General features: G+C 39.7%; 1 protein-coding gene across 6 annotated transcripts in view; it reads right to left on the reverse strand.

The window, feature by feature from the left end:
• Positions 1-24784, reverse strand: part of COL15A1 (collagen type XV alpha 1 chain) — a 163026-nt gene that overhangs the window by 19883 nt on the left and 118359 nt on the right. For 5 of the 6 annotated variants that reach the window (XM_064443767.1, XM_064443771.1, XM_064443770.1 and 2 more), the window contains 11 exons: positions 20368-20433; positions 18476-18511; positions 16848-16910; positions 14733-14810; positions 14578-14613; positions 9998-10051; positions 9858-9917; positions 7766-7834; positions 7347-7388; positions 4915-4960; positions 336-425 (listed from right to left, as the gene is read on the reverse strand). In XM_064443767.1, coding sequence (XP_064299837.1) covers positions 336-425; positions 4915-4960; positions 7347-7388; positions 7766-7834; positions 9858-9917; positions 9998-10051; positions 14578-14613; positions 14733-14810; positions 16848-16910; positions 18476-18511; positions 20368-20433 — 640 coding nt within the window. The remainder of the gene's footprint in view (positions 1-335; positions 426-4914; positions 4961-7346; positions 7389-7765; positions 7835-9857; positions 9918-9997; positions 10052-14577; positions 14614-14732; positions 14811-16847; positions 16911-18475; positions 18512-20367; positions 20434-24784) is intronic. The other variant, XM_064443769.1, reaches the window with a different exon arrangement.

A 24784-nucleotide genomic window follows, 5' to 3' on the forward strand; every position in this document is an offset into this window, starting at 1 on the left:
CAAAAAGATTGACAACAAAATGATATCTCAGTAAGTGGACATGATGTCCTTCTAAGATTTCAAAAAATCTTGGACCAGTGGGTTATATTTCAATATCTATTCTTGTATTTAACACATACATAATACTCACAAATGTGCAGTATAGATGTTTCTTTTTAGATGTTTTTGATAACATTATGGGCTTTGTTGTTCTGTGTGTCAGTTCAGCAAGGATCAGTCAGTCTTTAGGCAGGTAAGGCTGCAGGAGTAAGTATCAAAGTACTTTGCTGAATTGCTTTTTAAGTTAATCATGTATTCCTTTACAGGATGTCAGTGACATATCAGGTTTAGTATACCTGGTGGTCCCGGAGCGCCTCTGTCTCCCTTTTCTCCTTTTAAGTTCGCTGAATTTTGCAGTCCCCAGGAATCTCTGTTTGCTTTAGCCCCTGCCACAAAAGCATCACAAATTCATGAGAACTTGCAATCAGCAGAGACTGTAGCAGTGACAACCAAACAACTGAAAGTGAAAGCAGACTTTTCCATACATGTGGGGCATGTGGCTCTGATCCCTATATGCTTGTCTCACTCTCCTTGTGAACACTGAATGGCTGTCTGATTGTCCTCTCTTATCAACTCCAATATGTGCAAGACAATCTCTCTCTTAAAAGTCAGTCTTTCACTCTCCCTTCCCTAACCACCCAGCCTAAGACCCTCTGAACAAACCTGTTCTCACTGCATTTGTGAATTTCACTGGGGCAAGAATAGAAACAGCTCTTGGGTTCTGGCTCTGCATTTGATAGCACATGTTGTACTATCTGCAGATTCCAAAGCAAACAAATAAATGATAATATCTGCAACTGTGGATGTCAAAAATGTTATAAAAAACCTTATAAAATATCTGAGTAAAATGACCCCATAGTATTTAGGCTTCTTAGGTCTGATTTCCGTCTTTGTTCTGCCTTAGTAATTGCTAATATCTTTGCAACATTCATGTAAAATAACACCATTCTGCCACAGTGACATCTTCCTTCAGGTAGAAATGCCTTTTCAAGTTTAAGGTGAGGTGGTCCTATTCTGAGTTATGAGCAGAAACAGTGCTGAAGTAAAACAACAACAAGCAGATACAAGACGCATTGCTTGAAGTACCCGTGATATCTTCAGCGTCTGTGTTCTGTTGTGATCTGTGCTGGGAGTCAGTGGATCACTAAAGACACTGTCTCTTTTCTAACCTGATCTGATTACATTTACAAATTTCACTGGGGCAAACACAGAAACAGTCTCTTGCTTGGGTACCGAGCCATTGCTCCATGACCTGGTGTCACTTACAAATAAGACTTTACCAGTAATAAATAAATAAATATGTTACTGGTAAGAAAGCCTTAATGTGAAAAACAGTTGCAGCAGTTTTGCTTCTTCTAGTGGTGCAGAATGGCTACAAATACAGAAGAATGAGATGGACTTCTTCCCTTTCAGAGCCCCATGTTATAATGGAAGTTTCCAGACAGTTCCTCTCCGCCTTTGTCTTTTGTCTTTCAGTCATGAGAGGTGAAAGCTGGTCATACTCCCATGGGTCGCCCCATGATGTGTCTGGTGACTCAGGCTCAAGCTGTGAGCCCATGTTCAAGTGCCTACTGACAGGACAGTGGGGCCTTATTTTATGTTGCACTGAGGCCAATCACACAGTCTCTCAGGTGTGCAGTTAGACAGTTTTCCTAGTTGTCAGCTGAACCCTAACTCTCCAACTATGACATCTTCAGATTTTTTTTCCAGGCAATTTTCCAGTCCAGCCATCAGTATTTTAGGTCATCTTAAATCTTGAGACCAATACAGAGCTTGTACAAGCAAGCTCTGACTTTCTTTTCTTCAAGATATCTTCCTTTACCACTTACTACATCCACTCTTGCCCCTTAACCTGATCCTTTGCACTCTTTTCCTTCTCTTCCTTTTTCCATTTGGATCAAGGTGACCCAAGTGTCTCAGTCATTGCTGAGGGAGAGCTGATGGAGCTGTTCCAGTTGCTTATATCAGCCTACTGCCTACTCTCTGGACCACACTAGAGAACTGGTCCCCAGAGAGCCATCTCTTCCTCCAGAAACAGCCCCAAGCCACAACATTTGGAGCTGGTATAACATATACCACTGCTGCATTATTCAACTTGTTTTGCATGCACTCTTTTTGCCATGCAGGCTCTGACTTATCAGATTAAACTGTAAACTCTGCAGACTCCTTTACACAATGATGGGGCTGGTAATTTAATTCCCAGGGACATGGGAACTGGGTTCAGGCTGTATATTAGAGGCTGCATTACTGTTGGGTTTTTTTTCCACAAAATTACTCTGAAAGTGTAATAAATAGGCAAGAATAAATTTTCATTATAAGTAGTTAAATAAAAGGAGGAATAGCATTGACTGTATTTCCTCTGTGATCTTGAGAAGACCTCCTTCTCCATTGTATACTACCAGATCATAAGAATTGCTACCTGCTCCCTGTGGGTGCTCTGGGACTTTGCTTTACTATCCCAACTTTTTTTCCAGCTCCAAGAAGCTCTGAAGAGGCAAAACTGACACAGAACTTTCTGTTACCCTTGGAAAAGGACTTCCACAAAATTTGGTGAAGGCAGCACTGCTTTAATCAGCATTCACCATTTTTTTTTGGGTGCAGAATTGCTACCTGTTTCCCTCTGCATGTAACTGAATCCATCCTTGGAGCATATCTTTGAGGAATGACAAAAACACTGGACCACAGATGCAAGGGTTAATTTTGATGTCTGGTGTGCACAGTAAGTGACCACTTTGTGCTTATCTGGTGGAGTTCTAGTTCAAGAATGGAATGGTCAGACTATTACAATAAAATTTAAATGTGATGAAAGCTGAATGTAAATAGTGACTTTTCCTCCTTAAACCAAATAAAGAAGGGGTGTGTGCTGGAGTGACTTTAAAATTTACTGTTCAGATTGAGAAGCAGTATGCATTTAAAGAAAAGAAATTATAATGATTAATTGAATAAACCTGACAGGTTTTAAACAAAACTTGTTTTGTTTTAGTTAAAATACTCACTTTCAAGCTTTTACCTAGGCTAAAAGTCTAAAAAGAGCAGAATATCCTTTACCAGCTTGGAGTCAACTCTCAGAACTAAGGCATATGCCTCGAACCAAGATCTTCAGGCTCTCTGTGGGCATTTATTGTTAGATCACGGATTCTTTGTTAAAAACAAAAATATGGACAGATAAGTCTTTTGGAGTACCTGTGTTCAAGGAAAGACAAGCAATTGGAAGTTTTCAATTTGGGAGCACCATTGGACAGCCTAGGCTCTAGGGACTTTATTCTGTGAACATAGCCCTGAAGAAACATGGACAGTTTTCCAAGCACAAGGCTTAGGCTTTCACTTGTAAGAGGTGAGTAGGTCATTCAGCAGTAAGTGTTTAGAAAGAAAGCTGTCCTGGTTTCAGCTGGGATAGAGTTAAATTTCTTCATAGTAGGTAGTATGGGGCTATGTTTTGGAGTTTTGCTGGAAACAGCGGTGATAATGTGAAGATGTTTTAGCTGGTCAAAGCGCTTACACTGGTCAAGGACTTTTTCAGCCTCCCGTGCTCTGCCGCGTGCACAAGAAGCTGGGAGGGGGCACAGCTGGGACAGCTGACCCCAACTGACCAACGGGATATTCCATACCATATGACATCATGCTCAGTATATAAAGCTGGGGGAAGAAGGAGGAAGGGGGGACATTGGGAGTGACGGCGTTTGTCTTCCCAAGTAACCGTTATGTGTGATGGAACCCTGCTTTCCTGGAGATGGCTGAACACCTGCCTGCCCATGGGAAGTAGTGAGTGAATTCCTTGTTTTGCTTTGCTTCCGCGCACAGTTTTTGCTTTACCTATTAAACTGTCTTTATCTCAGCCCATGAGTTGCCTCACTTTTCGTCTTCTGATTCTCTCCCCTGTCCCACCAGGGGGGAGTGAGCGAGCGGCTGCGTGGAGCTTAGTTGCTGACTGGGGCTAAACCACGACATCAGGGCATCATTGTACCCCACAAATTTGACCCTCTGTTGCCCTGAAAGCCCCTCTCATTAAAAGGAGTGAAAATTAACAAAACTTCTGCAGCTTGTGGCAATTTCCCCAGGGTCCTCACATGTGGAGTTTCTCATCCTCCTTCCCCATTAGCCTTACTTCCTTCTTTGTCTGCCTGTCAGGTTTTTGTCCTAGCTACTCTTGAACCACAGAAATTACTTTATTTTCAACAAGCCTCACCTTCCTAGTGAAAGAGGGGATGAAAAATATTTCTTCTGTCTCATCATAAAATTCACCCCCTATCCCTCACAGAAAGGACTGTTAATATCTTGTTTCTTTCCCTCATAGCCATTCCCCTCCAACAATATTGTCTGGGACTCCAGCAGCCAGTCTATGTTGACCCTGCCTGTGATAATTTTCTTTCAAGCAAAAGGATGGGAACTCTGAATACAAACCAGTTGTAACTGTAATTACATATCAGGTTTTTTGGTATCAGTCACTCAGAGAAGGGAAGTGGTTTTGACACCATCAGCCAAACACCGGAGGAATTAAACCAGCCTGCTTTCTTGGTGAGGTGTAGTATCAGGTGGACTTTAGAATTTGCATTTTAGGAGCATGACACCTCTGCTGTGACAGAGGACTTCTAAGAATGCGTCTTGCAGAAACTGTGTTGCACTGCTTAATTTAGAAATCTTAGTCTTTAAAGTGCAGACCTAGGTTCATTTGTTCTTTAGCCTATAAGTTGAGACTGGACCAAGATATGACCTTACAGTTTCACCAAGAGAAAAGAAAGGCTACTTTTTTTTAATCTTTCCTGTCACCCCCTAAACCCAGTTATGCAATAGCCAAAAATAAAAAGGCAAAAAACTTTACTAACAAAAACCCAAAGAATCTTATTTAAACCAAGGTACGAGAAAAGAATTACTCACCATGGACATAAAGAGCTTCTTGATTTCCAGGGTAAGGACTGCTTACCTACAGGCAAAGGAATCTATTAAATATTATCCATACACATTAAGCAATGGAAGCTCATTACTTGGTGTGACTGAAAAGCCTGGAAAATTTGCATGCCATCAAAGTAAATATTATAAAAACACTCTGGGATTATCTCCAGTTTGACAAGGTCTGAGTATTAGCTGATCAAGCTTTTTTCAGGACTGTGCTCTCTTTAACATGCAGCATGCTTTCAGCAAGAGGGTAAGAACATGCGTTTTGGAGGCATCAGCAAATTAAACTCTTAGTCATGCCAGTGAAGCATCAGAAAACTCATTCTCCCAGAATAATTCTGAGTTTACTGAATTACTCCATTACTGCATTTGAAAGCAGGATTTGATTTTTGACTGTAAGATAACAGACTGTGTTTGTAAATTTTTCATCAGATCATGTCTACGGTCTGGTGATGACCTATGCTCCAGGTGCATTGGGACCACAACTGGGAGGCAGAAGCTATTCTAGTCTACCCTGTTCTGACACCAGCCACCTGTAACAGTGGGCATGCTACTTACCTCTACTGCCTGTCTTCAAAATAGGGACAGTGCAGCAATTAAAATGTGGCACAGTGCTTGGAAATGGGCAGACCTTAGTACCAGCTAGTACTATTTATATGAAACTAAGCAAGTGTATGAAAAAATTGAAGGTGCTGCATCTAGCTAATCCTGTAGTATTAGCTCTTAGAAGTCTTACTCACATGGATAGCTCCATTAACTTCAGAAGTTCAGTTCACAGGAGGAAAACTTGTGGGGTTCAGTCTGTAGCTCTTTATCGATATTCATTTATGTAGGCATGTACAGCAGACATCTATAAACTCGGATAGGTTTAGGAGATTATTCACAAATGTAGGACAAATCTATCTCGCATACTCAGATGCGTGAAGAGGTGTTTGTAATTACACATTTCTATTACTTGTACACATAAAAGTTACTGCTATTATTCACTGATGGTAACCTTCTTCAAAAGTAATTTTTATTGTTATCTGAAATTCACTTAAAATAAGCTTGCATTGTTTGAATCACTCCACAGAGAATCATAAGACAGTTGAAGTTGAAAGACATCTCTGGAGATTGTCTAGCCCAAAGCAGGATCAACTACATCAGGTTGCTCAGGGCCTTGTCCAGTAGTCAGGTTTCAGAGATGAGGCTGACTAATCCATATGTGATTACAGACATCAGTGATTAGCATAAAAGAACATTATATGGTGGGAATGGGAAGATTTAAGGGAGGAATTCGAAGAGGTAAAAAGATGGTGCCTGGAGGTGGTAGGCCAAAACCATAGAAATGTTAAATTACCATGGAGTAATGATGATTTATCATTAACATAAAGATCCATAAGCTGGGATACATCTTTCTTCAGCAGTTAAAGTAGGGTGATGATGAGTATCAATGCATCTAGTATAGTGTAAGTCAAGAGCTACTTCTCTAAAGTAAGTGAAAAAGAACTGGAATGGAAATTGGAGGAGGGGGCACAATACTATTTTGAGCTATACTGTCCAACAGAAAAGTAGTTCCGTTCTGCACACCACACTATTCAGGGGAGGACTGTGTCTCCCAAAGACAGGATCCTTTCCAAGTACCTAATCCATGGCTTAACGTACAATATTGCCCTAGGGAAAGTAAATCCAGGACTGAACTCTGTTCACAGTTTATTGTAGGATGTAATTTCCATGATTCATTAAATGAAAATTGCATCAGGGAGTTCTGAAAATATAAACCCCATCTCCTTTTGTTTGACACTATGTGTGAAATCGCAGGTCCTTTGAAGGTAATGGGTGCTTTGTCATTCCCTTTGGAAAGCAGGGGCAGAGCTTCACCTGCTGCTATTCTTGAGATAATAAATGTTTATATGTGAATAAACTGCATTTGAGGGTCAAATAAAGAACATGATCTTTCTTTTCTGATGCATGTGTCATGCCACAATGAAATACATGACAAGACTTATTTTAGACAGGAAAATTGAAAGCAGCTGAACACATAACAACATGGAGACAGTATTTATATATACATCTGACAAATGTGTGTACATGCATGTATAAACATTCAGCTCCCCAAAGCAATTCTGAAACTACGAAAATATGGACTTCAAAAGGCAGTAAAAGTGTTAGGACATCCAAGTAATCAAAGCGCTTTAAACAAGAACCTTCTAGTGTTTCTAGTTCGGTTATATATTTTATATATGGCTAATCTGGGGTATCTAAACACTTGAAAACCTGTTATCTTGAAGACTAGGTAAAACACATCTCTGGTGCAAAGCAAAAGGCAGGGGGAGAAAAGCTGCAAAGCTACCATGGTTATGTATATAGCTACTTTGGTTACGGACTGTCATGGCCATGCATTTTGCTAAGCGCAGATTCTGTGTGTGACTTACTGGCATTTTGCAATGGGGTCTGGGAGAGACTGGGAAAACTGTCTATTGGAAACAGGAAGGGAAATTATTTTAATGCATGTAGGTATAATGCAGCAGGCAACACACCAAATACATCTAATAGGCATGACAGGACAAAGCCTGGAAGCAAAAATCAGCACCTCATGAGCAGAGAGCCCAGCTTACTGCCTGGGAGCTCTCACAGGTCTGTCAGCAGGTCGCACTCTGTGTGTGTGTGGCAAACCTCTTACATGACAGTGGATCCAGTTAAGAGATTTCTTTCCTATGCACACAAGCAAGGTCACCCACTATAAACAGTGTTGCCTGAAACAAGTTTTGATGTTTCCTTTTGCAAACTGTTTCTAGAGCAGCATGTTTCTGCTACAGCGGTAGAATAGCAACTGATCTGCAGTTGTACTTACTCCTTTGATATAAACTATACGTCCTGGGAGTCCAGGGGGCCCTGGGGGCCCAGGCAAGCCAGGAAGACCCTGGTAAGAAAAAGTGAAAGGAGGAAGATGTTAGACAGATCTTTTCATATGCAGTACAACTGAGCCTACCTAAAGAAGGCCAAGGGGCTCAGAGGGCCTCATTTAACCAGGAAGTTTTGTGTTAAATGGTTTGAAGGGAGACTGAGCACTCAGTTACAGAGACCAACCTGTCAGGTGAATTTTAATATTTAACCTAAAGCACTCTGTGGGGAATACAATGGTCTAAGATTGTTGTTTCCTGTGGGGAAAAAAACAATCCAACTCCAAACTGAAAACCCCAAAGCACTGAAAATTGAAAAAAATTAAAGGCAGTGGATCTCTGATCTAAGGAAAATTAGGTATTCGAGGCTGGTCTGGGGTTCTCAAGATGCTAAGATTCATATACTTTCAAGTGCCAGTCAGACAACTACATGGTAATTAACACCTTCAAGGAACCCTGCTAGACTGGAGGCGTGACTGCCCTTTACAAAAAAATATGCCAACTCTTTACTGTGTCATTTAAAAACCTGGCACCACGCCATGTCCACCTTTCACTCAACATCAGTTTAAGCTTCTGTGAGGTTACAAATGTCATCTCATCAATAATCAAGGTCCATTAGATTTTGTCTTCCCTGAGCAATGCACGTAGCCTGTTTTGTTTGCTTGTTTTATTCAATCTCCCAGCCTGATGTGCTGCATGTAGTTATCCTTGATTTAATAGTTTTTGTTTGGTAAAGACAGACAATCCAGAAAATGAACCTTGACACTCTTTGAATGTATGGAGGAATGGAAAAATCTACTTTAATATATTTTGCTTGCGGCTAGTCATCCTTTCTGTCATTTTCTTCCAATTAGAATGTCTAATTTCTCTAGTTTCACCTTCTAGCAACTAAATTTCCATTTACACCTTTCTCTAGAGGTGTAAGGAACCTTTAGTACCTGGTATTTTCTTCCTGTGAGGAAACTTAGATACTTACCAATTCACAGTCTCCCTGTTAGTCTGTTAAAGCAATATCATCTCACTTGTATTTATTGTCCAGATAGACAACATACTTGTGTCTCATTGTTTGTGTGCCATACTTTTTTATTTCTTTTAAACAAAGTAGAACCGAGGACTCATACAACAGGTTTAATTTACAAAAAGTGCTGTACTGAAATACAGTGAGATTGACTTGATCACCTCTTCTGATGCCTAGCTGATTTGTACCTTATGATTTCTATGCTAAAACAGTAAAATACCGTTGAAATATTATCAGCTGCTGTTGTGGTATGGGTACTAATTTTTCTAGTACAGATTGCCCTATGACATCAGAACAGCCACACAAATTACTCTGCTATTGTGAAACTTGTTGCTTATGCTCAGCAGTGTTTATTGTTGTATAGTCCAGTCTTCAAGTTTGCCATGAGACCACTTGTATGAAGTCTTTTCATAAGAAGAGTCTTGTAGCGTCAGGACCTTGGTTCATCACTCGTCGTTGCATAATTACAGGTAGTAGGTGGGCATGGATATGCTATTGCCTATGCAGTGGTCATTATTATGGATACATGTACATGGCAACTAAAGCAGGGAGTAGGTATTGGCAAGTATGTCCTTGTTAGTAGAGTAGATGCCACTTCACTATGATATGCCTAAGTCCTGTTTGTACCTATGCTATGATAGCTAAGAGCCTATTTGTGTATCCTCACACCTTGAGGGTCAGACTGATGGCCTGAATCAGGAAGTCTTTGAAATATAGGAAGAATTGGCAATCCCAGATCATTTGCTATTTGAACCAGCTATGCTAACAGTGAATCACACATATAACTGTTATACCGGGGAGCTGATACCAATACGTATATCTGCAAGAACTGCCCAAGTGGGCCCAGAAGTTGACTTTTCCATGATTGTTACCAGATAGGAAAAGCAGCAGAAACATATAATTATTTCTACATCATTTCAGGTTTTTACTCCTGACATAATTTTAAAGGGATTCATATAAATCTGACTTGACTTAAGATTTTAACAGGATTTATTTTCAGCTAATTGTAATACATAAGAACTTACATTAAATGCTTCTCCTCGATCACCTTTCACACCTCTCAGCCCATTCAGTCCTGGGCGGCCCTGAAATAAGTAGAAGTAGTGTGATATGTGTCAGAAGCAAGCTCCTTTATCTTTATTCCACTTGACAGCATAATACATACCGGACGTCCTGGGAAACCAAGTTCTCCTTTAGGTCCAGTAGGTCCTATTGGTCCCTGGACAAAAAAGAAAACATTATTATGGAGAATATATGGAACATATCTTTGGCATATATTTGATTATTTAGAATAAGAGGCATAGTTTTTTATTTGCATTAAAAATCAGTCTGTGATTGTCTGCAGAGAATGAACAGAATGTCCTCTCTACTTGCTCTGCTGAGTGATCTCAGAAGCTGAGGCCTGCATATAACAGTCAGCTCTGGGTTGGAAATGACTGGTTATCTGAAATTAAGTCTGAATTCTCAGCCATAAGTATGGTGTGCAGTTCAAAATTGAGTCACCATGTAGCAAAGGTAAGTTAAATGTATCAATCTGTAGAAAAAAGGCACTTAGTGGTGTATGCTTTGTGCATCTCCTTTTTGTCTGCTTTGTTTTTCTAATTATTTTTGAATCAGGCCCTATGAAGAGATGTCTGTGGATCAGCCTGAGAATTCATGTAGTGCCAGGCTTCTACATGCCTCTTGTGGATTTATGGGGCCGATAGTTGAAACAGAACAGATTCTTCTTTACATAAGAGTGACTGACCCATCAGGCCTTAGAAACTGCAAAAAGAAAGGGCAAGCAGGCTGCCTGGGAAATGCAGTCCAGGACTATGGATGATCTATGACTGGGCATTTGCAACCATGCAACTTCTAGGCAGCCAGCAAGTAATCAACAAAAATCAGTAAACGTGAGGATACCACAAACTCATCTGCTGTCAGCTTCCTGAAACTCAACAAAACCACAGGAGTCTAGACAATCTCTTTACATACGTATCAACCTTTCCGGTTTAATTTCCTTTTTTCAGTCTGGTGAAGTGCTAAGACATGTCCCTTCTTGCATTATTGGTTAAATAATCTCTGTCTATAGATCTCATGCAGATACCACTTACAGGTGACAACTGACATGTTTAATACTGAGAAATCACAGTACTTTTGGTGTGATTATTGTAACAGACTTCGTATTGCTACCTGCAATATGGTGGATAGCACAAACCTGTGCTGATGGAAGAAAGACATTGGCTGTTGCACTGCTTACCACAATTCCAGAATATCACTTTAATGGTAACAAATGTTTGTTGGCATTGTGACTGCTACTTCAAAGGATAACTAGCAAGCAATCAAAAAACTCTTGCTCTTGATTATTAAGGAAAGCGGAGAGTAAGAAGGAAGCAAGCCCATGGCAGAACTGTCTCTCCTTATTTACAGTCCAGTTCTGTTGCCATGCTCTCTCAGTTCAAGGCATAGAGGGAGCATAGGCAAGTGAAGAGATAGAAAGGTTGCAAGAAATAGCCTGATATCTATACTTAGATGATTCGCATGATCAGAGTTTTGCATCTTATTTGATCAGCAGAATATTGACACAGGAATACCATCTGGAATCAAATACCAGTCTCTTACCAATCCATTTTATGAATTAAACTAGTGCCATACTGGTAAAATTTTCAGTTAACAAAACCTTTTTTTTTTTTGAAACTGGCAAGTGTTTGTCTTTACTTTTCTGTAATATAATTTAATAGAAAAGTGAGGTACCTTCATTGAAAATTTAGCTGATGATGATGAGATGATTTATCTTAGCATCAAGCTGAAATTAATGGATTAATTGCTGTAATTTTTATTATGCAAAAACAGAAGACTAAATTAGAGATGAAATTCAGAAATCATTAACATGTGAACATATTGAATCATAACATCACCGTTGTAATCAGAGTTTAAAGGTCACTAATGGACTCTGGCAGATGCGAACTTCAGTATTATGCCACCAAGCTTTCAAAATGATTCAAACCACCCTTCTGTGCTACCATATCCAATAATGGGGTTTGAAAAAAAGAAAATCCAAAATGTCATGGGGTATTTTTCTATTTCAGTTTCTGGTATTTAAGCCTTTAAAGAATATGCAAATCTGAGCTTTACTGAGCAATGACGATGATTAGAAACAGACTTTTAAATCAATTTAAATAAAGAGAAGTGTCTGGATCTCATGCTTTAACTGGGACTTGATATAAACTTCAACAATGTGACAGTTGACCATGCTGCAGCCACCTTTACCAGCCCACCCCTGACAGATGTTAGCTACTCTGAGACAGAAGCCAGCAGTCACAGCTAGAAGTGAAAAAGGGAAGTGAGGAAGCCACAGAAAACTGCTTACCAGGAAAGAAAATTTCATTCACAACAGCAAAGAGCTGATTTGGGCAGACTGGCACTGTGATTCTTACTCAGGGCTCCTATTCAGTAATGTGTGGTGGTCTGCTTCACTGACAGTGAACAACATAATTGAGCAGGTAAAAGATTTTCATTTCCCCTGTGGCAGGAAGCTGGATTCAGTCTTCTGCTTTTGCAGATAAGAGTACTAACTTCCTGACTGTCCCTAGCTCTCATTTGCGAGACCACTACTTCTCTATCTCCTTGTGCTCCAAGCTCCTGTGATCCTCTCTTCTGTCCAGCTGAAGTCTTGAAAAGGAGGGGAGCAATGAGTAGGGAAGTTTTTTTAAAAATTCTGGAAACTTGTGTATGAGTTCATTGTGCCCTAACAGCACAGAGGAATGATCGGAGTCCCCAGTTACCTCAAAGCTGTTCTTGGTCCAGAGTCTTACTTTGTGCAAAGTGGAACAGAACCATCATAATGAAAACTTTGGTAAGTTATGTCACAGAGGCTCTGGCCCAGCACTCTGAAGTCTGTATATTTTTGCTGCACAGGAATCCCACTGACTACAGAGGGATTTTTTCTATGGGACAACACCAAAATGAATCATCCCCATTAGCAGCAATGATCAAGCTAGAGTTCTGCACTAAGAAGAGGAAATGGCTGAGCAAACTCTTGAAACAGGTTCTGTGTGCCAAATTCCCCTGCAGCGTAATCATTTGCACCAGTGCTGGCAAGAACTTCCTGTGAATGGCCTTGTCTGCATGCTGAACTTTATGAAGCATCTCGTGGCAGCACAAAGGAGATGTAAACACAGAGTTTGGGGCTGATAGAAAAAGAACATATCCTGAAGGGCACACAGCAATAGGATCGGAGGCAATGAACACAAGCTAGAACATGAGAAATTCCAAATAAATATACGGAAAGACTTCTTTTACCCAGAAGGTTGTCAAATATTAGAATATGCTGCCCACAGAGGCTGCAGAATCTCTATCCTGAGATGTTGAAGACTTGACTGGGCAAGTCCCTGAGCTAAATAGACCTGTTTTGGGCAGTGGTGCGTATGAGGTGATCTCTGAAGTTCACTTCCATTTTAAATTATCCTATGGTTCTATGTTGAGGTGAAAGGACAGACTCATCTTGCAGTCATACAAGGAGAAGAAAAGGAAATCCCCTTCTGGTAAGTTAGGATAGTGCCCTCAAGGTATTCTGATACACAGTAATTAAGAAAGCAGTAATTAAGAAAGCAGTCCTTAAAGTAATTAAGAAAGAAGTTACTCAGCACACCCAGTTAGCCCCTTTTAAAGACCACAGAAAGTTGTGGCAATATCTCCTACACAACCTAGCATGCAGAAACAATAACACCTACTAGCATTTGCCTAGGCACAACAGAGACCAGGCTACATCAAAAGCAGAGGCAAAGAAACACTCAATATCCTTGATCTTTGGAATACTAGATTAGAAGAAATTAATTCCTGCTCTATCACTATTGAGTCTGGGCAACTGTTCTTATTTTATAACTAATTTTTAGTGCTTTCATACAACATTCTGTGTTCAGTCAAAACTACCAGGACAAGTACCTGAAGGAAGGCCTCTAAATCTTGATTTCGGAAAATGGTCTGACTCTACCGGCCAATTTCCGGCTTCCTCTGAATCCAGGGCAGTTGCAGATTATTGGCACTGATAGAAATTGAGCCTGATATAGTGGTTGTTTTAATGTAAATCTAAGAAACAGAGAATCATTTAGATTCAAAGGGACCTTTAGAGATCATTTAATACAATCTCTTGCTCAAAGCAAGACAAACTTCCAAGTGAGGTTATGTTCCTCAGCACCTTATGCCAAAATCCACCACCTCTCTGAGCACCTATTTCTGTGTTTAACCACTTTTACTGTCATTTTTTTCTTTATATCTAACTGGAATTTCCGTTGCTGGAACTTGTGATCATTGGCACTTGTCTTTTTCCTGTGCACTTCTGAGAAGGACCTGACTTTGTCTGTTCTATAATTCCCTTTCAGGTGGTAGCAGGGAGTAATTAGAGTTCCTCTCAGCCTTTTATCTTCAGGGCTGAACAAACCCAGTTAATTCAGAGTCATAAGTTACGTAAGTTTCTAGCTCTGATGATTTTCCATTGTCTGTTTAGATAGTAACAGATACATTTGTGCTACCAGTATTTAAATTCTGAATCAAGTTAGTAGTTTACAGCACCACATATGTAACAACCATAGTCTTTTCTGAAGGACATGGATCATCCTGAAGCATGAATACTCCTTTTCATCCTTACTCAGAAGGAATGAAAAGCTAAAACAAACTGCCTTTACATTTACTATTTAATACGTTCTGTAAAACCAAAGCAAAATAATAATAAAAAAAAGAATCCACTCATCTTTGGAAGTGTCTTACCATTGGTCCCACTGCTCCCACCACTCCAGCTTCACCCTGTTGAGGACAGACACACATAGAACAATGACAAGGAGAACTGCTGGTGTATCTAGCAGAGGTGGCTGGTAACAAGGCCGCCAAACATTCTGGAGTAACACAACACAATATTAGCTCACCTTCTCTCCTTTTCTTCCTAATAATGCAGTTAAAGATCCATCAGCAGCAATGATAGTTCCTGGTTCTCCCTTTTCACCCTGCAATTATCAAAGTAATTTTATAGCGTTTGCAAAGCAGTTCTCAATGAATCAGAAGAAGTCAAAGCAGCATTACTGCTGTTTGAAGCATGACAGATTAGTCATGCTGTGATATTAAACATAAAGTGATATCAAAGTGAGTAGGGTGAACCTTGATTCTGGGGGAGAAAAGGGCTGATCTTTCTTAAAACATAATAAAGTACACTAAAAATATCCTGCTTCTCTAAATCTCCCTGAGACGAATAAGTACTTCTTTTTTAAAAAAGACTGTTAATTGCTCTCAATAGAGTTACTATGTGAAAAGTGTTTACAAGAGATCTTTGCCAAAGGCACACAGGTTATTGGTGTCTTCTTGTGTATCATCAGCTTAGATACTGGACAGGAAATCCTGCTGGAAAAGTAAAATCTTGATAGAACACTAAGTGTCCTGATTTTACTATCAGGAAAGCATGAATTGTTCTCTCTATATCCTGGCATGATGCAGACCCATTACCTTTAATGAAGTCCAATTCCCAGCATTCAAATTATGAGCCTCTGCATTCCACTTCTTCAGGGGGTAATTCCATTCAATAACATCACCACAACCATGAACTATCATTCCCCACTGCCAGCGCGTGGTTCCCTCTCTGGTTCTTTCAGCTGTAACTTTCTTCCTCCTAGCTCAGGCAGCTCGGTACAATAGCTTTCCCAAGATCTCTAATGAAAGAAATGTGGCTTGAAACTAACAATTGCATTGCTGATTAAGATGACAGTCTGAGTTATAGCACTTCCACTGAGCAGGAAGTTCTACAACTCAGTTCCCCTTGCAGGTTCTTAAATCTTTGGATACTTCGAAGTCTCCCTGAGGATAGTTTGGATACTTCGGAGTCTTCCTAAGGCTTGGCTTCACTGGCTTTAAATTCTGTGAGATTTTATGGACCTGAGGTTGCAACAGAAATGTCTCATGATCCTTACAGTAAAATGCTCCTTGGTGTTTGTGTAGCTTCATTGTGGTTCCCAGCTTCATCACTCATGAACATAATCTGGTGTTCACACCTCAGAAACATCACTATGTCATTGGTGGGTACAGAATACAATGGCTTCAGAGTTTTGAGTTCCCTCCAGTGGGGGCAGCAAAAGCCAACCCCCACTCCCCTAGCCAAAAAACCTCCACAAATCCAAAGCAAAAACCACCCAACTGCTTTTAAGGTTGAGCTTGACCATTTCATGGACTCTGTAAAAGAACAGGAACCCTTATGACAAAAGGGGACTGTTATTTGTGGTCTGAGATGTTTCCTTCTGAGCAATGAAGATAATCCTATTTGAAACCATAGTTAACCATTTTCAAGCCTTCCTATTACCTGTGAGAAAGTGAGGTCCGCTACTTACAAAGAATAAGCAGAAACTGTTTTTGTTTTTCTTTTTGTTATCCCCAAGATTGTAATAACTTAGATGTTCCTCTCCCCTGCTTCCTGCAGGTGGATGAGAAGGAGAAGAAAAACAGACCAACAGCTGCAATATCTACAAAATAGTAGAGTTGATCCTTAGTCCTCACCTCTCAGAAGTGCTACAAAATAAACACAGTCGTGCAGAAATAAGAGAAAGGATCCTGAGGAGACAGCTCCCCAAGCCTTCTACTTTCTTTGGGAATGGAAAACTAGCCTCCATTCTGTAGGAGAAGCCCTCTGTGCCAAAGGAGGAGGAAAAGATTAGGGTTTTTTATTTGGCCTTTCAGTTAGGATCCCAGGCTGTCAGCACAGACAATGAACTTGGAAGAAGAGGTCACTCCATGTTTCATGTTTATGCAAACTTATTCTGGTAAGTGCATACTGCACTGCAGAATTTCAACACTGGGACAGGAACATTAGCTCTCAGTAACATTATGTCAAGGTATTTTGTTTAGCACTCTTTGAATTTCCACTTAGTAAATTTTTCGCATAAACTTATTAACATCCCAATCCCTAGTAAGATTAGGATCATTAAACTTTTAATGTAATTAAGTATTTTTCATCTAACACATTTTGCAGCATGTACTTTTCCATATACATTTTCTCTTACCTGTTGTCCTTTGGGTCCTTGTGGCCCAGGCAAACCTACATCACCTTTAGGTCCCCGAGGGCCCTAAGCAAAAGCAAGTACATAAATCCATGGTGAGATCTGCTCAGAATATGGACCTAGGTCATTTTACTAATTGTAATTTTAAATAACTGGAAAACTTGAACTTGAATCACTGTGGTTGAAATCTAAGAACTCCTACAAGACTAAATTGCTGTCTGAATCAAAGTATTCCCTAAAACAAGTATCATATAGGGAGAATCTGTTAAAAAGAACAAAACAAAAACCCCCTGATGTTTATCACAGTATAGATGAGACATGCATTCACAAAGACAAACACACAACATTAATAAGAGTGGAAATTCTGGCTAAAATTCTCTATTTCCTCCCTACTCTATTCTCTCTCCCTCCATGATCTTTCAACCAGACTGATTTTCAACAGAACTTCTGAAGCTGTATATTTAACATAGAGATTATATATTTAAGAATGAGATATTTTCTGTATTTATTCTGTGGTAAAATCATTCCACTCAGATCACATTTTTTTTAACGCTCTTCCATTATAAGTGCATTCAGAAGCATTTTTTTTACATGCCAAAAACTAAACTCAAGACTACACGATTTCTGCATTAGTGAAGAGATAAAGACCTGAGGTAAGAAAAGAACGGTATTTTTATGTCTGTAGAAATTCTGTAAATGACAGAGAGACAAAGAATTTGTTATATAATTTTCTAAATGTTATCAGCTCATTTTCAAATGAAAATTATTTTTAAGGAGATTTCCCCTCCTTTCTTTGGCTTCCTGTGCAGTCCACAATACCCAGGACTCAGTAAGCAACCTTCTGTAGAATTATGGGCAATTTGCCAGCATTTTGTCAGCATCATTTGTCAGCTTTCTCAGTTTTCTCCTTAGTTATTCTCAGGCAATAGACAAAGGATCCTTAGGCCATATGCATGCATCTGAACTGTAAAACAATCGTAACGGAAAAAATAATTCTATCACATTATATAGAATATAAATATAATAGTATAAACAATACTGGATGAAGTCACAAGCCAGATAATGTTTATATGGTGTGGCAGTCTGAGCACAATAGGCAGGTAGCATAGTATAAGGCACCTTTTGATACTGTGGCTGTGCAATGCTTCCATGGTGGCACTGGTATGTTATTATAAAAAAAAGAGAACTGTTTCTTAAAGGATAAAATAAAAAGGGTACACCTTATAGGGCTTTACTGCACTCTGCAGTGGTGACAAAAAAAGCCTAAAGAATAATACAGTTACATACACATATGAAGATAACCTTTAGAAGTCCATTTCTTCCATTTGTTTCTCCTAAATTATATAGGTCTTTTTCCTCAGGTTGTAATTTTTCATCAGAGTCAATTATATTTCGATTTAAACTATGGAACTGATTCTTAGATAAGCAGAAATACAAAATGTGCATATCACAGTATACTTCATTTCTGGCAGAGTTAATTTCTACCCGTAGCTGTTGATTCCATGAAGACCTACAATCTCCCATATGAGAATTTATTAGACTTTGTGTAAATTCTGTACATTATAAATGTTTTTAAAATATTAAATTATATTGAAAAATGCTTACTTAAATCTAAGGAACATAATACTTACAGGAAATCCTGGTAGACCCGGCTTGCCATCTAGCCCCTGTAAAATGCAAAAACCTCACCCTCTTGCAAACACATATTACAGACTTGCAAAACAGAGTATGCATTTTCCATGTACTGCATAATTTGTGAAGATTAACTGATTTGAAACTGGATTAAGAACTTCATTCAGCCAGTGGTAAATTTGTGAACACTCCACAATGCCCTATGCTTCTGACTTTTTCTGGATCATTAGCATTTACTTTCCAAAACTGAAGGGACAGAGATCCAGGAAAGGCTGAAGAAAGGTGACATTTTCTACATATGAAAGGCATGCAACCATAATTCAGCCTCCTTTGAATGTTTTCCAGATTCCAGCACAGAGATCACAGTAGCCTTCCCACCTTTGCCATTTTGCTCCTGGTTGTTTGTGGATAGAAAACAGAGTGTGTAATAGGCTGCGAATAGAAACATGGATTTGGATTTGTAATGGGCATATTTAAGATTGCTGCACTGTGATATATGCAGAGAGACAGTTTAGTTCTAGTTCAGATCACCTGGAAGTGTATTACCCAAGCCACTATGAGACTGCACCTCTTTCCTGACTAGGGTGAGCTCAGAGACAAAGGTTCAAAGACCTTTCCAACTGCAACTGCGCTTTGAGCTACAGGACCTACTTCTATCTGTTGGGACTGTAATTCTAACAACTATGACAAACCAATGCATTTCTGCTGGGCTCATGAGCATACTTGTCTATGTTATTTTGAAAACCTGTCATCTAAGGCTTGAATGGCAACTACTTGCAATAACAGAGCTCACACAAGAGCACCCATCCTAACCCGGCAGCCTATTATGTCCAGGGATTAGGAGAATTGGGAAAAACATCAAAATACTCTTCCATGAAACCTGTTTTACCACATGCACAGTGGAAAAGAGGCTTGTTAGGCTAACAGATAAATGTTAAAAGCTGCTATTGGTCCTAATGCCCTACTTGCCAGTTCACTGACAGATTTAGTAAATATTTGGTTTGGGACTGTTGTATTAATAAGATAGATGTTTTTTCCAAACTATGGCTATATAGAATGAAATTCTGCTATCAGGTACACACATTCTGGTCTTCCTTCTTTCATCAGAGGTTGAATGTGAAGGAGACAACTGTGCTTACAAACAAGAAAACAGATAAAATAAAATACACAAATGACAGTCCACAAATGAAAATAGCTGTGAAGTAAAATGTTTCATTTGGGGGGGATTAAAATTTTGCAAAGTGCAATATATTGTAAACTTTCAGGCAAGTTTGGATAGACTCCACAGCCTGGAAAAGATAAATTTCTCTTTGGATCCAGTCCTAGGAATTTGAAATCATTACCAAGAAGCATTCAGAATTTCAATTATTTGACTGGACTATTTTGCAGCTATACTCCTAGCTGCAAAACAGAACCTGAAATTTCACATCTGGTGTTCTCTCATGAAATTTCCAGCTATATCCACAGCTATAATTGCTGTGAGACTAAACTCATACACAGGAGTCTAGCATTCCTATCTGCAGTCTCAAGCAGAACTGAGCAAAATACTTGATCTCAACATTTTATGACTTGAAAAACAAGACTAGAAAAAAATGGAAGAAACGCTATGTATATCTTAGTCCCTATGTTTGCATCAGTTCCACACTCCTGTCATTCTGAGCATATAGTTCATATTCAGAGTTAAGCCAAGTCCTTTCTTTCATACAAATGTGTAAAACCAATTCATTCACACAGACTTCAGTTCTGCACTGAAGTACTTCCACAGAGCCGAGTGCTGAAGTTAGCAGGAACACAATTCTAAAGCATAGGAAACTCAGCTCTACCTAATGCTTAAAAGAAAATACTGAAGATAGAGCAAATCTGAAGATTTAATAAAGCAGGGTATACTCACTGGAGGCCCAAGCCGTCCTTTGATTCCAGTATAGTTTAAAATTCCATCTGTATCATTGAATAGTAGCTAAAAAGTGGTTAAGGAACAGGTTATTTCAAATACCAAATAATTATCTAGGGCACACATCCATTTTTAGAAATGTATAGACAGTTAAAGCACCCCTTTAAAAATGTGGGGAGACAAACACAAATAAAGCCACAGAAAAGGCTCTCTACTTCTAATTTTTGTTATACATCTGGAATAACAAAACCTAGCATTTGTTCTACACTTTTTATATAAGGATCTCAGAATGCTTTCAAAATTTTAATTAACTGACTCTCATTTTTAATTTGAAAACTATAACACCAAATGTTTCAGCCTGAAGTAATTTCTCCTCAGTAGGATAAAGATCAAAATGACAGTTTTTTACTCCAGTATGTCACTGGCATTCAAAGATGGTGAACCTGTCTGACCACACTCATCCTGTTGCAGAGTTGAAGTTATAATTATATTCTGGACATGTCTGCATCACACCATGCAGTGCCCTGCAGTGATTCCTAAGTCAGCCCTGATCATGCTGCTGTGTCTGCAATCAGTGAAACTAGCTAGGATCCTTAAAACACTATAGGTGGAGCACCACCTAAGCTAATCAGCTCTGAGCCTCAAGAAACCTGAACAGAGCAGTACAATAGCAATGCTGTTATACTGCTTCTTATCCTGGAATTAGCGAGCTCAGCACTAGTTCAGGCATTTCTGCATAATTTGATCACAGAATCAGAATAATGAAGGTGGACAGGGGCCTTTGGACATAATCTGGTCCAACCCTCTCCTCAATGCAGGTCTAACTGGATCAGGTCGCTCAGGGACTTGTCCAGTTAAGTGTTGGATGGAAATGCCTCTAAGGCCAGAAATGCCACAATTATTCTGGGCAACCAGTTCCTGTATTTGAGCATCATCAGGGTAAAAAGCTTTTGCTTATATCTATTTGCAATTTCCTGTGTTCCCACTTGTATTTGTTACATCTTATAATATTGCCATACACGGCCATGAAGAGGGTGCCTCCATCTTCTCTGTATCCTTTGATTAGGTGGTTGTAGACAGCAACAAAGTCTCTCCTTAACCTTTTCCCCTCTATGCTGAGCAGACCCAGTTTTCTCAGTGCTCTGGTCCCCTGACTGTCTTGGCAGCCGTGCACAGAGCTTGCTCCATTATGTCAATACCTTTCTTGTACTGGGGATCTAATAGCTGGACATGGTATTCCAGAAGCGGTCTCATGAATGCCCATCACAGCTCTCTGAGTCCATCAATTAAGCCAGTTTTCCACCTATTTTATCATCTACTTATCCTTTTCATAGGTTGTCAGTTTGGTGATAACCATGTACCGGTACTTAAGGGGTAGCTACAAAGAAGATGGAGACTCCCTTTTTACATGGAGTCACGTGGAGAGGACAAGGGGGAATGGACACAAGTTGCTCTAGGGGAGATTCCAGTTGGACACGAGAGGAAAATTTTTCACAGTGAGGACAGTCATCCATTGGAATAATCTCCCCAGGGTGGTGGTTGACTCAGCCACGTTGGACACCTTCAAGAGTTGTCTGGACAGGGTGCTGGGCCATCTTGTCTAGAGTGTGGTCTTCACAGAAAGGTTGGACTAGATGATCCCTGAGGTTCCTTCCAACGTGTGATTCTGTGATTCTTTGACTGTGGGATTCTGCATCAGAAATCTTGCTAAAGTCAGGGTGTACAGCATCCAGTGCCCATCCCTTGTCCACAGACAAAAAACCATTTTGGTCAGGAATGAATTGCTGTTAGTAAATCCATGTTGGCTGCTCCCAATCAGATTCTTGTCCTGATGTTACGATTAAGGTTTCATTTTGGTTTCATTTTGGTTTCAGATAACTACCTTTCTGGTTTAAATAGGTGTTCCCAATACTATATCATATAGTTATACATTACAGTTCAGGACAGACAATATGTAAACGCTTCCTCCATATAAATGTTATAGGTGAAAAGAGATCCTTGCTCAGTTTTTGTCATTTGTTTAATTTCTTTCACTGCAACAGTCCCATTTATTGTATGGCAGTTTAGTCTTGTTTTGGATTCAGAAATATGTACTGAATCTCTTTCGAGACTTGAACTAGTCCACTTGTTTAGCGAACGAGCCATGCGATCCATTTCAATATAAGGCTCTGTATGCAGCAATATATTCCCATCAATGTAGTGAAAATCATCTGAATTTCACAAGGCCAGGGCAGGGCATGACTTCAGGTGCCAGGGATTCACTTAGCACGTGAATAAGCATGTTGTCACTGATGTACTGTGAAATCTGAATGCCTCTTCTGCTTGTAACCATGTGCAGATCAATGCTATCAGATCACAATCTTTTGCAACATTTGTTATGAATAAGGTATAGTGCAACTAAGTTTGAAGCTACCCATGTTTTGAATAGGAGGTTTGACCATATGGCCTCCAGAGGTCTCTTCCAACTATTTTATGAGTCTTGGAATACTATTTTTCTAATCTGGGATGTGAAGGAGGACACAGAAGAGGACAGACCTGCCTGGTCACATCACATATCCTACCCTACCCTACCCTACCCTATCCTATGTCATCTGATCAGGGCAGTGTATGGTCAACTTTCTGTACTTTGGGGTCATGCTTGCATCATGATTCATACAGCTAAAGCCTGTTACTTTTACTCGGCACTGCTACCTGCTCTCTGTCCTCATGTTCTACAAAAACCACTGGAAAATTGTCAAATAAAAAGACAGTTAAAGTCCTGCAGGCAGCACTCCATCTCCCAGCCTGCATGAGCTCTCTGCTGAATTGCTCCTGGGGTAGCACAGTGCTGTTGGTCCCACTGTATTCCCAGCTCTATATGGCCCAGAAAAGGAGCAAGACATGGGCTGTTACTTTAATGACAGTAATAAAAGAGTCCTGCTGCTGCAATTGTTCTGCTTTATCTACCGCTGGTGGCAGAAATCCAGGAGCCCTGGGGTTACACAGTCTTTTCATTGTGGAATTACTCAGTATTCATTTTTGGGGGGTTCAGTCCAAACTGTATTGAAGTCAGTGGGAAGAATCCCAAAGGCTTTGCTAAGCTTGGGATCAGGCACTTTGTGTACTTTATAAAGGGTGTTTAGCTGCAAATGGAAATTGTGGTTGGAAGTCAGAAACTGTACACAGTGCTGAAGAAGATATGAAAATAGAGGGTACAAGGATGAAGATTAGAGAAAAAGATTTCACTCTTCACAACCTGCTCCAGGTTATTTATCTTCCTGATAATTAAAGCAAGCAGCTTTAATAGCAACAATCCAGCAATGAAACTTCTCAACACATCAAATAGGTTCAGAAAGTGCTGACTGTAAAGTAAGGACAATATTGTTTTTCATATTTTCTTTACTGTTATGAAGAGGAAGAAACAGTAGTTTTTAGCATGATTGTCTGTGTTGGTTTCTAAGTAAACTTTCAGCTTTGTGTCTGAATGGCATGAATATGCCCTTATTAGAATTACAGAAAGAACATAGGAAACATAAAATCTTTTTAGATTTGCTTTACACCCCCAATGTTAACCTTTTTCCACGGCCTTTCATTCACTTCTTGTACCTAAACTATGGATGAACAATGGCAACAACAGATAATTGTTTAAAAGTTTTGAATTTAAATCCAATAAAATGTCTCTATTCAAAATTATTTCTGTCTGTATCCAACTAAATTGGAGTGAAAAAATCGTAGCAACAATTAATATGGTTTACTGGTTATCATGATTCCATGCATGAAAATGCACTGAGTATCAGAGATTATGCTTGAAAAGAGCAAAATAGCCAATATAGGATGAGGAATATTGATTTGAGTGTTTTAGAATATCAAACAGCAGCAAATTGAGGGACATTGGGATTTAAACAGGACAGTTCAGAGCAGACTTCCTGATGGACAACAGGAAGCAACAGAGGAGGCAGAAAGGACTGCAAGCCTTTGAGACCCATGGTGTTTGTAGGTACTGCAGAAGCATGGAAATGGCTAGGTTCCACTGCAGGTCTCAGTTTTAGCTTACCATGTCTTTACACAGTGCTAGAAGTGGCTCCTGAAGGAATCAAATCCCCTCAGTTCACATAGGACCAGGTTAAATGAGGAGGAAACCAACGTCCACTTTTCAGTGCAATTCAATCAATGTGCTGTTGGCCAGACACTGGTGAGGCCTGGCCCTGAGCCACAGCTGCCCACATCAGATCTTAATTCTTCAACAATGCTGAAACTGCACCAGCTTTTTACTTTGTTTTATTTCGATCAAGCAGCGTAAAATCTGTTTAGTTGTAACCACACAGCCCTTCACAGGAAACCTTAATTCCAACTCTGATAGATCAGTCCTTTGGACTTCTGAAGGCCAAGAAGTATTGTTGTCTTTGGCTACACAATGGTTAAATGGGTGAACTAATAG

Source organism: Phalacrocorax carbo, chromosome 2 (genome assembly GCF_963921805.1).
Source record: "Phalacrocorax carbo chromosome 2, bPhaCar2.1, whole genome shotgun sequence".
Taxonomy (NCBI): Eukaryota; Metazoa; Chordata; class Aves; order Suliformes; family Phalacrocoracidae; genus Phalacrocorax; species Phalacrocorax carbo.